At 33.7% G+C, this 12,036-nt stretch overlaps 1 protein-coding gene and 1 non-coding gene across 2 annotated transcripts in view; both read right to left on the bottom strand.

Moving 5' to 3' along the window:
* Positions 1-391: 391 nt before the first annotated feature.
* On the bottom strand, positions 392-554 carry LOC144470639 (U1 spliceosomal RNA). Its single transcript, XR_013494169.1, has one exon. It is a non-coding gene; the product is annotated as a U1 spliceosomal RNA (small nuclear RNA).
* Positions 555-7,255: 6,701 nt separating this feature from the next.
* The window catches only part of LOC144470390 (putative cytochrome P450 6a14), a 10,491-nt gene continuing 5,710 nt past the window's right edge, over positions 7,256-12,036 (bottom strand). Inside the window, exons 2-6 of the mRNA XM_078181449.1 lie at positions 10,978-11,363; positions 10,002-10,527; positions 8,981-9,202; positions 8,561-8,812; positions 7,256-7,722 (exon numbers count right to left, since the gene is read on the bottom strand). Of these exons, the coding sequence (XP_078037575.1) occupies positions 7,553-7,722; positions 8,561-8,812; positions 8,981-9,202; positions 10,002-10,527; positions 10,978-11,310 (1,503 nt within the window). The 5' untranslated portion in view covers positions 11,311-11,363 and the 3' untranslated portion in view covers positions 7,256-7,552. The remainder of the gene's footprint in view (positions 7,723-8,560; positions 8,813-8,980; positions 9,203-10,001; positions 10,528-10,977; positions 11,364-12,036) is intronic.

The raw sequence follows: 12,036 nt of genomic DNA, 5'->3' as shown, positions 1-12,036 counted from the left end.
ACTTGGCCTATTTTACATTGCCCTGGTAATGTTTTTTGTTGTGATAAATTTATACCTGCAGATTAAATTGAGATCTCGATATCTCAGCTATTTCTAGCCCAATTCACATATTTGAGGACTTTTTGTACGCGCATGGTGATCCTTAACAACTAGACAATCGTTAAAATTAAATTTAATGCGGTTGAAAAGAATAAATCGCAGTTGAAATTTTCGGCCGCTCTAGTCAAAGATAGTTATCCTTGGCAGCGTCGCGCGCGCTAACTCAACTACTTGACGCGAGACGCTACCGCGTCTCATGATAAATGTGGTAAAGAGGAAATATTGACATAAAAGTAAAGGATAGTTTCGGAGAATAACAAAACTATTTAATTTCTTTTTAATAATTATTTATACCGGGAGAGCGCGAACGCAGTCCCGACTAACAAAAATTTTACGTCCGAGATATCCACATTAGGGATATTCGCAAGGGTCAGCTCAACCGCAGTGCAATGGAAGAGCCTCACCCTGGAGGAACCGCCTTCATGATCACGGTAACCTCTACGCCAGGTAAGTATGCTTTCAACCCGGTCAGCACGATACTTCTTACAACGAGGTCACAGTTTCAGAAGCGAGAAACGAGATCCGTCAGGACGCAACGTAGCGACGGATTTTTGAACTAAACTGACGGCACTCCAGCCATAAAAGTCACTTTCAAGCTTATTCAAGCTGGCGCAATAGATGTACATTTTATCCAACTGTAATCATTGTTGTATTCTTTTCCACAAGGCAAATAAACGTTAAAATTTTAAGATTTTGACTCAAACATTTATGTTTATCAAATTAATGAGCATAAAAGAACCATATATTATAAATAACTATTAGATATATTACATTGGAGTCTTAATTATCCAAACTAGTTTCAGGACATAATTGTTTGCATAATAAAACAGTCAACAGTTGCAATAAGTCGTGTTTCAGATAACTGAATGTTATGATAATTGTACAATTACAAAATGAATGCGATGACACACAATATTTCAATGATAATTAATTTCGACAATATTTTAATATAGAAGTACTCTATGTTAAACTTACAAACTTATAATTCAGTTATACATATTTTGTTGTACATATATAAGTATTGACAAATTTATATTTGACAAGTTCCTGTCCAGCTTAAGAAAGAATCAACTAACCTGGATATTATCTTCTTCATTGAGAATGTTGTTGTATGGTTTACAGAATTCTGCAGCATTTATCATTGCCCAGTTTTTAATAGTCTAAGATCTAGTAAAGTAGTAAATTATGATATCACAAATTATTGCTTGTCATCAATATTTATTACTTCTGTATGTAATCACTGTTTTTCTGCAAGTTTTTTTCAGAAACAATGGAAAGACCTTTATTAAATTGCAATCATAACGCAACATGTGATCGTATCATTCATGGAACTTGCAATTTCGAGTATATGTATATGGTTTATTTTCTTTGTATTATATAATGTGGGAATTTTCGAGTTTTCATATTTTTCATTCATATCGTTTTCTGTGTTCCTCTTTTCAGTGCGCCAGCTATTAATTATATTAATTATTATTATATAATATTGTGCGATTTATGTACAAACGTACTTACGTAATATGTCCTATCAATTCAACGTTTCCATAATTTGTAGAAAACAAAACCATTTCAAAAAAAATTTGCTTTGTAATTCACTATACGCATTTATACAAAATGCACGAAATAAAAAGCTCCATTGTTTAAGCACGAACGAAATAGTTGGAAAATGATGCACGAAGAAGGCAGCACGTAATTAAAAAATGGTAGCATGGAAAATTAATTTGAATATTTTTCATTATTGATTTGGTATGCAATAAATTTGAGAAGACTTAAATTATGCAAAATACCGAAAAATTACTGTTATGAATGACTTTTATAAATTTTAGCACATTACCGAATTTGTTTATTTCCAAAAACTAAGATAAGTGCATTCATACGTTTTGTGAAGATAAACTGAACAAAAAGAGCAATAACTGAATAAATTAATTTTTAGATAATAACGTTTTTCGTATACGATTTAAACAGTCTGTCGAAAAAATCTCTGTGCGTATGTTAAAACATGTGATGCACCTATAGATGGTTTTAATATTTAACAAATCCAGATGTGGAAATTGTATTTCAAACAGAAGTAGTAAATGTGAAAAGTATTAACATCGCAAAATATAATGTAATAATAGTTTTATGGACGTAGTAATAAGACATAATATGTGTTACGATTCGAGGGCCAGTTTGCACACGTGGCCGGAGGTAAATGAGTTTTGTCGACATTTAGTTTGATTCTAATTGGCCTCGTAACTTCCACAGAAATATTAATCGATACGCCTCGAGCGGCAAAGGTGTATCTTTGTGGGATCGTACCAACAACTGACGCGAACCGGGAAATGTAATGAATAACTTGTACACCGAATTGCATGTAAAATTAATATAATATAACAAGGTTCAGTCTATTACAAGTGTGTGTGTAGCGTAGAATTCGCGATAGTCCTAAGACACGCTCACTGGTTTACGCACCAAGTTGGCGGGGGTTAACTATTTGCTCGAAGGAGAATTCGGCTCGATCTTGCTACGTCTCGCGTCGAGATTTGACTTGAAACTGCCCGAAGAGGAGAAAAATCTTGGCCCTTTTATATTCAACTAAACCGGAAAATTCGGTAGTGGGGGCTGGGTCTATGTAACCAGATCATCCCGCGGATGATACCGTGACACAGGTGGTCCCAACCCTTAGGCTGGCGCCCGTCAGAAGACTAAACATTTTTGTATTTGAATCGTGGGGGCCTACACCACGGATGATACAGTGACACAGGTGGTTCCAACACTTAGGCTGACGTCCGTTGGAAGACTAAACATTTTTGTGTTTGAATCGTGGGGGGCTATACCGCGGATGATACAGTGACTCAGGGACGTGTAGTCCCCTATGATTAGGCCGGCGTCCGTTAGAAAGTGAACATTTTTGTATTATGATTGCGGGACCCTGCTCCCGGCCGACGTTAGCTAGTGTAAACCCTCAAGAAGGAGCAAAAAACGTCGGGAGTAATCTCCGTACGTAACAATGTATATTTTATTTTAACTATTTACACTCGAATGGTGACTCTGAGGCACCATTTAAGATTGTTATGTAATGTTTCAATAAAATCTTAACATTACCAAATTTATTTATTTTTAAAGAATTGCTTAGAGTATAACTGTTATACTTTAAGCAATTGTACGCTAATAATAGAAAATAATTCAATTATGATTGATTTGTGGATGCTTCGTGTCAATAGATACTTTTTTTTACTGAAATTGCATTTCTCTTTCAAGAAGCTTTTGAGAAGCATTACATAAGCGTTAAAATATATTTACATATCAGTGTGATATCATGCAATCTTCGTCATCTTCAAATATATGTAGTCCTTAGGCGCCACAACAAATGATGTAGAACTGAATTCGTATGCATATTTGGTTTGTTCACAGACTTCTACTTTGTAGCGTAGAAGTACTTTGAGTATACCGAGTTTCCACATGAAAACGGCGAATTGCATACCTGTTTAAAACAAACGTAAGTTATAGAGGTGTATACTTTCTGTAGAACTATTTTGTTATAACGAAACTAATCGCGTATTTTGGTGGAAGATGTAAATATTTCGTTGATGTACTGAGATCACTAATTGTGAAGTATGAAAAAGAGGGAGTAAATGGACGAGAAAGAGATGAGGTGTAAAAGGAGTTGTAAAGAGACCGGGATCTCTCTGTATACCGTAAAGGAACAAGTGAGTACATACAAACATACAAATATAGTTGATATTTTGATACTAGTTCTACTAGAAATAGTCCCATGCTATCCTGCTACTAGTCAATTAATGGTAATATGTTATCTTTCGTGAATTCTAAATATCTCCTGCAATACTAATGTTTATAACGAATAGTGAGTATGGAATTTTATGGATATAAAGTGACGAATGCGATGCAAACACAGTTTTTCTCCAAGGTTACTTCTTTGGGATTTATTCTACAGCTGATGTTAAAATACGTTCTGATATCTACATATAAAGAGTTGGCCATTAAATAACCTTTGGAAATAAAGGTTATGTTTTGAATCACTTCAATGCCAAGCATGTATAATGATACATACTCCTATCATGCATTATATATATCTACGCGGCGCAATAAAAAAGGATGCACTTACGCGCAAATTAACATCAATGCTTTTGAAAACACCAAAAAAATACTTTGGAAAAGCTACTTTATCTCTCGATACCAATCAAACTCTATAAAAAATTTTCATTGTAACATTCTGTTAATAACATTATGTTAATTCCTAAAAATAACACAATCTTGGATCGCAAGATTTGAATTTTTCACATTTTTAACTTTACGCAGACCAAAATTCTTGCTTGAATTAGCTAGAAAATATCTCTTCAAAAATTAGTTCTACAAAACTGTAATATTTGCTTTTTCAAATTATTTAATTTTCCATGATTTTTTAGGCCTAGAAATAGAATTTCCTGGAGACAAAAATCAGTATTTTCGACTGCATGATTCAGTCAAATATTTTCTCTTAACGGTGGCAATATAAAAGGTTAGGTTTTCAAAAATACGGTTGCCATCTGCATGTACATGTTAATATCTGTTGGCATTAATGAATATCTTGGCCGATGTGATATTTTTTGAATAAACAAAAGTTAAACCAAAGACTATTGCATATTTAGCATAAATAGCTTATTTATAAGTAGCTTATTTATTATTCGAAAACATACCAATGCAATTTCTTGGTCCGTCGCTGAAAGGTAAATAATGTGTATTCTACTCGATACTTGTAGCTCTCTAATTTTCGGCATAGTAAACATATTAAATACTTGTCGTTAGGACAAAATGTGTGGAAATATCACGTAGATCATAAGTCCACTAATAATATTATTCATTGCGACAATTTACTTTTCGTCGAGTCAATATTTAACAAACCATTTTTAAATGTACTTTTTCCTTAGCAAAAATGCAATCCGCGGCATTGTTTATGATATATTAAGGTCTGGAACGGAGAAGACTTGCCGGAAGATTGGAGAATAGCGGGTATTATCGCGATTTATAAAAAAAGGGAATGCTGAAGTACCGAAGAACTATCGAAGTATAAGCCTCCTGTGCACAGCTTATAAAATTTACGCGGCAATCTTAAATGAAAGACTGAGGAAGGATGTGGAAGAGAAGGGCATTTTGCCAGATACACAAGCGGGCTTTCGGAAACATAGAGGGACGATCGACAATGCGTACATACTATAGCATGTGGTAGAAAGGGAAACGATGAAAAAGAAAGGAAAGGTGTACGCATTGTTCGTAGATTTGAAAGCTGCTTTCAACACAGTGAAGAGAAGTAAGCTCTGGGAAGCCATGGCAGAGAGGGGTGTGAGGAAAGGACTAACGGAAAGGATTAAAGAAATATATACGGAAACGAGAAATGTGATGAAGACAGACGAGGGAATGACTAAAGAGTTCTGGACAGGCGGGAGACTGAGACAGGGTTGCCCGCTCAGTCCCTGACTGTTCACTATTTTCTTGGCGGATATGGAAGAGTATATGACGAAAGGCATTTTTAACAAAGTAGTCATATGCATAATTTTGTTTTGCAAATGCCACGTTTAAAACTTAGTTGCACTAGAGGTACTTGTAAGTATGCATGTATACTTCATTCATTAGTACATGTATACTTCATTCATGTACACATATATATTTCATACATGTATAGTTCATTCATATATACATGTATAGTTCATTCATATATACATGTATACTTCATCCATGCTTCATACAATCTCTATCATATAACATTTTTTTTATTTAATCACTAAGCCCTATTATTTACTTGTTCTTTTAATACATTATCATATTTCTCTAGTTAAAATCGTTTCGGGTTTATTCGTTTGTCGTAATATCGCTTTGTGGCAGTCAGCCGACCAATGACATTCCTACTGTACAGGCGGAACAAAGAAGAAAAAAGAATCTCTTTCCTCATTCATATATTGTACATTGAGAGCTAGAAGACGTGAAGGCCATTTACCACTTTTATGAAACGATCTGTTTACAAATGTACTGTTCAACGGAATTCATTTTCTAAAGTAATCCTCCCGTTTATTCGTTAGATACAGCTTATAAAGATCGCCTAACAGTTTGGAATAAAGATCTTATAATTTTTGATGAAATTGTAATAGGTTCTCATTCAGGTCTTGTTTTATTCAACTTAATTCTTCTAACAATTAATCGATTGATTTCTTGTCCCGATATACTGCAATCGATAATTCAGAAATTTAATTCCAAGATATTAGATTACAACGAACGTCGAGTTGTTCGCGAGCTTTCCCTGTAATTTTGCTTTCTACGTATAGTAATAATGATAGCGTCTGATGGGGCTTAGCGAATTCGAAGACAATATCTACTTATTTGATAAAGCTTTGTGTATTGTATCTATCACCATCGAAAGAGTATAATAATAACTTTGAAAATTCAGTGGCAGTTTCTGACACGAACTTAAAGTTGAAATTGAGGATGCAGTAGGAAACTTCGTATTTCCAGTATTAGACATGGTAGTAAGGATAGCAGAGGTAATGGAAAGTCGTAGAGAAAGATCTGATAAAATCGCAAGAGTAAATGAGGATGACAGTCACGGAAGACTTCTTGATTTGTTGCCTCTTTTTCTTATATGATGATCCAATTTAACGACGGAAGTTTTTCAGCGAACGGCGAGTTTAATGTGGTTTACACAGGCTTCGACTGAATTCTGTTTTCTGAGCGAGTTGACAGTTCTTTTTATAGGCAAAAGTAGACATAGTGGGGTTGGTATAGAGCGAGGATGATTTAGAGTTCAAAGGATACAGTACTCGAGGATGAAGGGACTAGGTTGAGTAAGCAGAAGGTGAAAGTATTAGGCGGCTGCAGTTAAACAGCTCATTATTCAGTCTACTGTATATTAGCAATATTTCATTTAGCAATTCCTATTTTATAGGTTTAACTATAGGTAAGAGTATATTAATATGTATTGGACAATATCAGGAGGCACATGGTCTGATATCCATTTTTGCAACTTCTGCTAATCCAACTACGAGTAGATACAAGAATGGAAAGGAATACGTGTACAATTTTTACCATTTTAAATAAAAGTGTGATCTTAACCAATTATATGTATTGGCCAATTAGATAAAAAATATCTTTTGTATTCTCATACAAAATTTTTATTTACATACTCACTGATACTAATAAATGTAGTTTCTACTATTAACTTGCTTATAATACAATACGGTAATTTGAATTCTTAAACTATAAATGTGGGTACTTTACGTTCAAGCTAGTTCGTACGCATTTGGTTTCCTGTAGACTAATCGGTAGGAAAAATTTGTTTACGTATTAAAATACCCACAAAATGCCCTCTTTATAATTTAGGAGGAGTACATTAACTTTTATCTATTAGCATTACAAGGCGTCGCAGTTATTTCTTATGTTTGAAAAACACTTAAAATGCCTGTTTTATATTAAATAACGAAATGTTCTTTTAATCTTCCACTTTTGTTATTTTCAAAGTGATGGGATGATCTGCGGCTAATAAAAGAGCGTCTGGATCAACCTTATATGGGATGGCAGTTTCCTCGCAAACATCAAATTTGTATTTACGAATTGTCTTGATAAGCCCAAGTTTCACTTGGAAGAGTGCGAATCGTGCACCTGTAAAAAAATAAGGACTATTAAGAAATTTTCATTCTAGTTAATAATAAAGAATAATATTGAAATATTAAAGCTGTTCTAGTGAAATGAATTTCTACCGTTAGGTTTCATTGCAACTTCTCCGATTGTATTTTCTCTATAAATTGAATACATCGCGAAATTCGACCAAATACAGTGATGACTAAAATTCAACCAATGAAATCATTCTAACAAAAAATTATTATTTATTAAGACATAACAGGAGAAAGATTCAGAAAAAAAACGAAACACATGATTTTACATTCATTAGTAGAAATTGTACACTTGTTAGAAGATCGCCTTTCTTCAATAGCTGTCAAAATGGCATACTACGTCAAGATCTTCTATTAACAGTTTCCCTACTACTACGGTTCTTGTATATTCTAGCCGTACTTCGAGTAATTGTTTAAAAATTTCGATCCATCGTTAGAAGATTCCAATGTTCTCTACCTGGTCTCTGAATACTGGATTAATATATTGTATATTACTTCAACACTTCAGAAATTGGCATCTCATATTTTAGTTAAATAAGTACATCACCATTAATAGTTTTTGAAACACATTTCATTGTAATACTTTCAATGGTTCTATTTACTGTTCCCTACAAAATTAGTGAAAATCGCACTTCTTTTACTACCGTTGACATCTTTTAGCAGAGATCATTGAACGAAGCACGACATAACGTGTCTATTAGTATTTTCGTTCGCTATAAACCCCAGTCAAAAATAAATTATTACTAATAAATAAACGCTACTTCTACGATCACTAGCAGAGAACGTTGAATATGTGGATAATTGAAAATAATGAGTTTCTTACGTACCAATGCAATTCCTTGGACCATCGCCGAATGGTAGATAGTGCATTGGATGTCTCTTGGCCTCCTCCTCAGGCGTAAATCGACTAATATCGAAAACTTCAGGATTTGGATAAATTTCTGGATCGTGATGAACTCCATACATGGGTATAAACACAAATACATCTTTCGGAATCGAGAATTTAAAATCTTCGAAAGTGTAGTTATCGACTGATCTCCTACTAATAAATGGCACCGAAGGGTATATTCTCAGAGTTTCTGTAACAATTAAGAATATGATAAGAAAATTTATTATTTATTATGGCACGCGATTGTGTCTACAGTATAGCCAAAATTCTACAATGCCATTCCCACGGACGCGATAGGGAAGAATTTTAATATGGCGTTATTGAAAAATTTTGTTGGACATTCTGTTGCGATACAAACCTTTAAATACGCCGTCTAAGATTGGCAAGGCCTTTATATTTTCATAGTGCCACTCTCCCTTATTAATCTCGTGATGTTCGTTGATCTCTTTCCGCAACTTGTCCTGTATGTCTTGATTCAAGGCCAATTCGTAAAGGGCATTACTGATTGCAGTTGACGAAGTTTCAAAACCGGCAGCAAAGAAAACGAATGCTTGTGCCGCGAGTAGGGTATCAGTTAAATCTAGAAAAAAATCCATGTTCCCCATTAACTATTTCATAATTGTTACTTTAATAAAATTATTTAACAAAAGTAGTAAATTTAATAAAATTTCCATAGAACAGTTTCGTATTAGCAGTATACTAGAAAGTTTAATAGAACTTGTAAAGATTACGATTATTCACGTATTTATATCTTCATGTAGCAATAAAAAGAATTTACAAAGTTGAGTTCTTAACTTTACAAATCGTTCTAATATTAATGTGGATTGAAAATTCGATGCTTTCTTAAATTTTTTCAATTATGTAGCTAAACTTTTATACTAAATCAAAAGTTTGTTTTATTTTTACATTCATATATTTTACTTTAATATACCGCAATCAATTTTTGCATAACAACTCATACTATATACGTTCTTTAATACTATCTATCAACAAATAATTATATATTATAACAGAACAATTAATATGCATTGTTATGAAAAATCTGTAATAAATATATGTTATAATTTGCTTTTTCTGTGTTCAAAAACTTAAAAATTTAAATTTATTACCCTTATCACTTGCCAAATCGATTAACTCTTCCAGTTACATAAATCTGGTAACATTACTAACAATTACCTTTTGGCTATTTTTTCTTATAAATTTTATATACCGTTAGATGAAAATTACATTTGTATTTATGCATTCTTTAATATTTATTTCGATTTCGAAAAAGCAATATACATTATTTTATTGCATTTCGCTACTTTCTGTTTTATGGAGTTAATCAATTTGTCCAGTGGATGGCTCAATTAGCAGTGTTATTAATATCGCATGCATACCGATGTCACCCAGCTTCTCAGGATGTGCCTGGATGTCCATTAACGTGTTGATGAAATCCTTTCTGACGATATTATTCTTCTTCCTGTACTCTATCATGTCCAGGACACTGTTAATAAAGAAGTTGGTGCCGTAGGGATACGGCAGTATGTGGGAAAGCAAAGTGTACAACTGTGGTGCAATGTTTTTCGTACTAATTCGTAGTTTTCGTGTTAACGAAACATGAAAAAATTCTTTTCCTATTCTACGAAATGCCGTTTCCACTTCCGAAACGGTATTCATGTTAATTCCAAAGGCGCAACAACCAATGACATCGACAGTGAATCTGGTTGTCAACTCTCGGCAGTCGAAGGGGTCACCTTTTGCAGCCACCGTCTCCAAACGTTTCTCAAGGTTATTAGCGCAATCAACGATCATGAAGAACATTTCCTTCAATTTACCAGACGTAAATACTGGGGAAAGCCTTGTTCTCAACGGTCGCCATCTTTCTGGTTCCAGGAAGAACAAATGCTGCGAAAGTGGTTCCGCCTGCGGTGAGAAAACAGATTATTTAATTACAGTTTTAAAGTGTAACTACAATCGTGGACTGGATTCCACTTTTTGTGACATACAAAGGAAAAACTTTTATTTTGAAAAAAATGTCACTTTTCTGCGTTAAGTTCCAGATATTTGTAGAAGAATTTGTTTGAAGAAACTACATACAGTGAGATCGATAAAGTATAACTACATTTTTATCTCAAAAATTGATCTGCACAATTATATCATTAGAATGTGTACGAAGACTTTTTTACTGACTGTAAAATCTGTATTTAATGAACAAGGTAACTGACACAGATTCCATCGCTGTATTATGAATATAATAAACAACAAATACATATTTCCTTGTAGGATAAGATTTACGAAAATATGAAGCAATTTTTTAAACAGCTTAATAACTGTTTTGTTATATGTATAAATAAATTGAACTTGTGTACTCGCCGCTTCATTAACAGTCATTCCACGATCTGAAAATTTTGTGAAGTCTTTGATAAGCACTGTCTTCATTAATTCAGGGTCATTCACAACCAGCAAGGGTTGTCTCCTTATGAATAGTCCAATCAAAGGTTCGGATTTATATTTTCTGTACACTTCACGTATATATTGAGCCATCGATAGCTTTGACAACATCACTGGGGCGACGTTACCAAACAGTGGCAACGGTTTCGGTCCAGGAACGCCGCGTTTTTTCCAAAAGTCGTAAGTTGAGGTCAAATAGTAGTAAATTAGAAAAAGCACCGCCACAACGCCGCACAAAATTTCGAAGCCAGTCATTTTTGACTAACTTTTCTTAACTCCTTGTCGACTGAAAAACAATTACTATTGAACTGCAACAAAGAAAGGGACGAATGTACAAAATTTTCAAATTAAATGTTATGTATTAATTAATTGTTTTCATTTTGTCTAATTTTTATAAAAAGATGCTGTGTTTAAGAATTTTTGTCTTAATGAATCATAAATATCTTTAGAAGTTTGTATCTGTTTATGAAGGCATTTAGGTTTTTTATAAACCTTCTTCATTTGTTTGACATCAGTAACATATAGTATGAGTTTGGTTCTAACATTTTTGACCACCCTGCATGTAGAATACGACATGAATGAAAGAATTTGGCTACGAAAAAGATAGCAGTCAGTCACGTGAAAATTTGTGAACTTCGTCAACATGAGTGTATAGTACCTGCATGATACGATAAGGTATCGATCGTCTCACGGATGTCGATTAAAATTAAAACAAAAGATGAAAGTTCAAGTGGATTCTTGCATCGTGTTAGTACGACATTTTGGATACACGCTTAACTATTTATGATACTCACAAGTTACGATTAGTCTGCGGATTGTACACATTTATGACAAAAATGAGTAATTGCAATTTGAAATAATAGAATAATTAAAAGAATTTATGAGTACTGGAGTATTATTTGTCTGGAGTTTTCTGTAAAGATCCCTCAACTAGTCATGACGAACCGCGATTACCAAAAGAATTACTGTACTACATATACA

The sequence above is a fragment of the Augochlora pura genome, chromosome 5, assembly GCF_028453695.1.
Source record: "Augochlora pura isolate Apur16 chromosome 5, APUR_v2.2.1, whole genome shotgun sequence".
Lineage (NCBI taxonomy): Eukaryota > Metazoa > Arthropoda > Insecta > Hymenoptera > Halictidae > Augochlora > Augochlora pura.
Note: the sequence above shows the minus strand (reverse complement) of the source record. Positions and strands in the feature narration are given on the sequence as shown.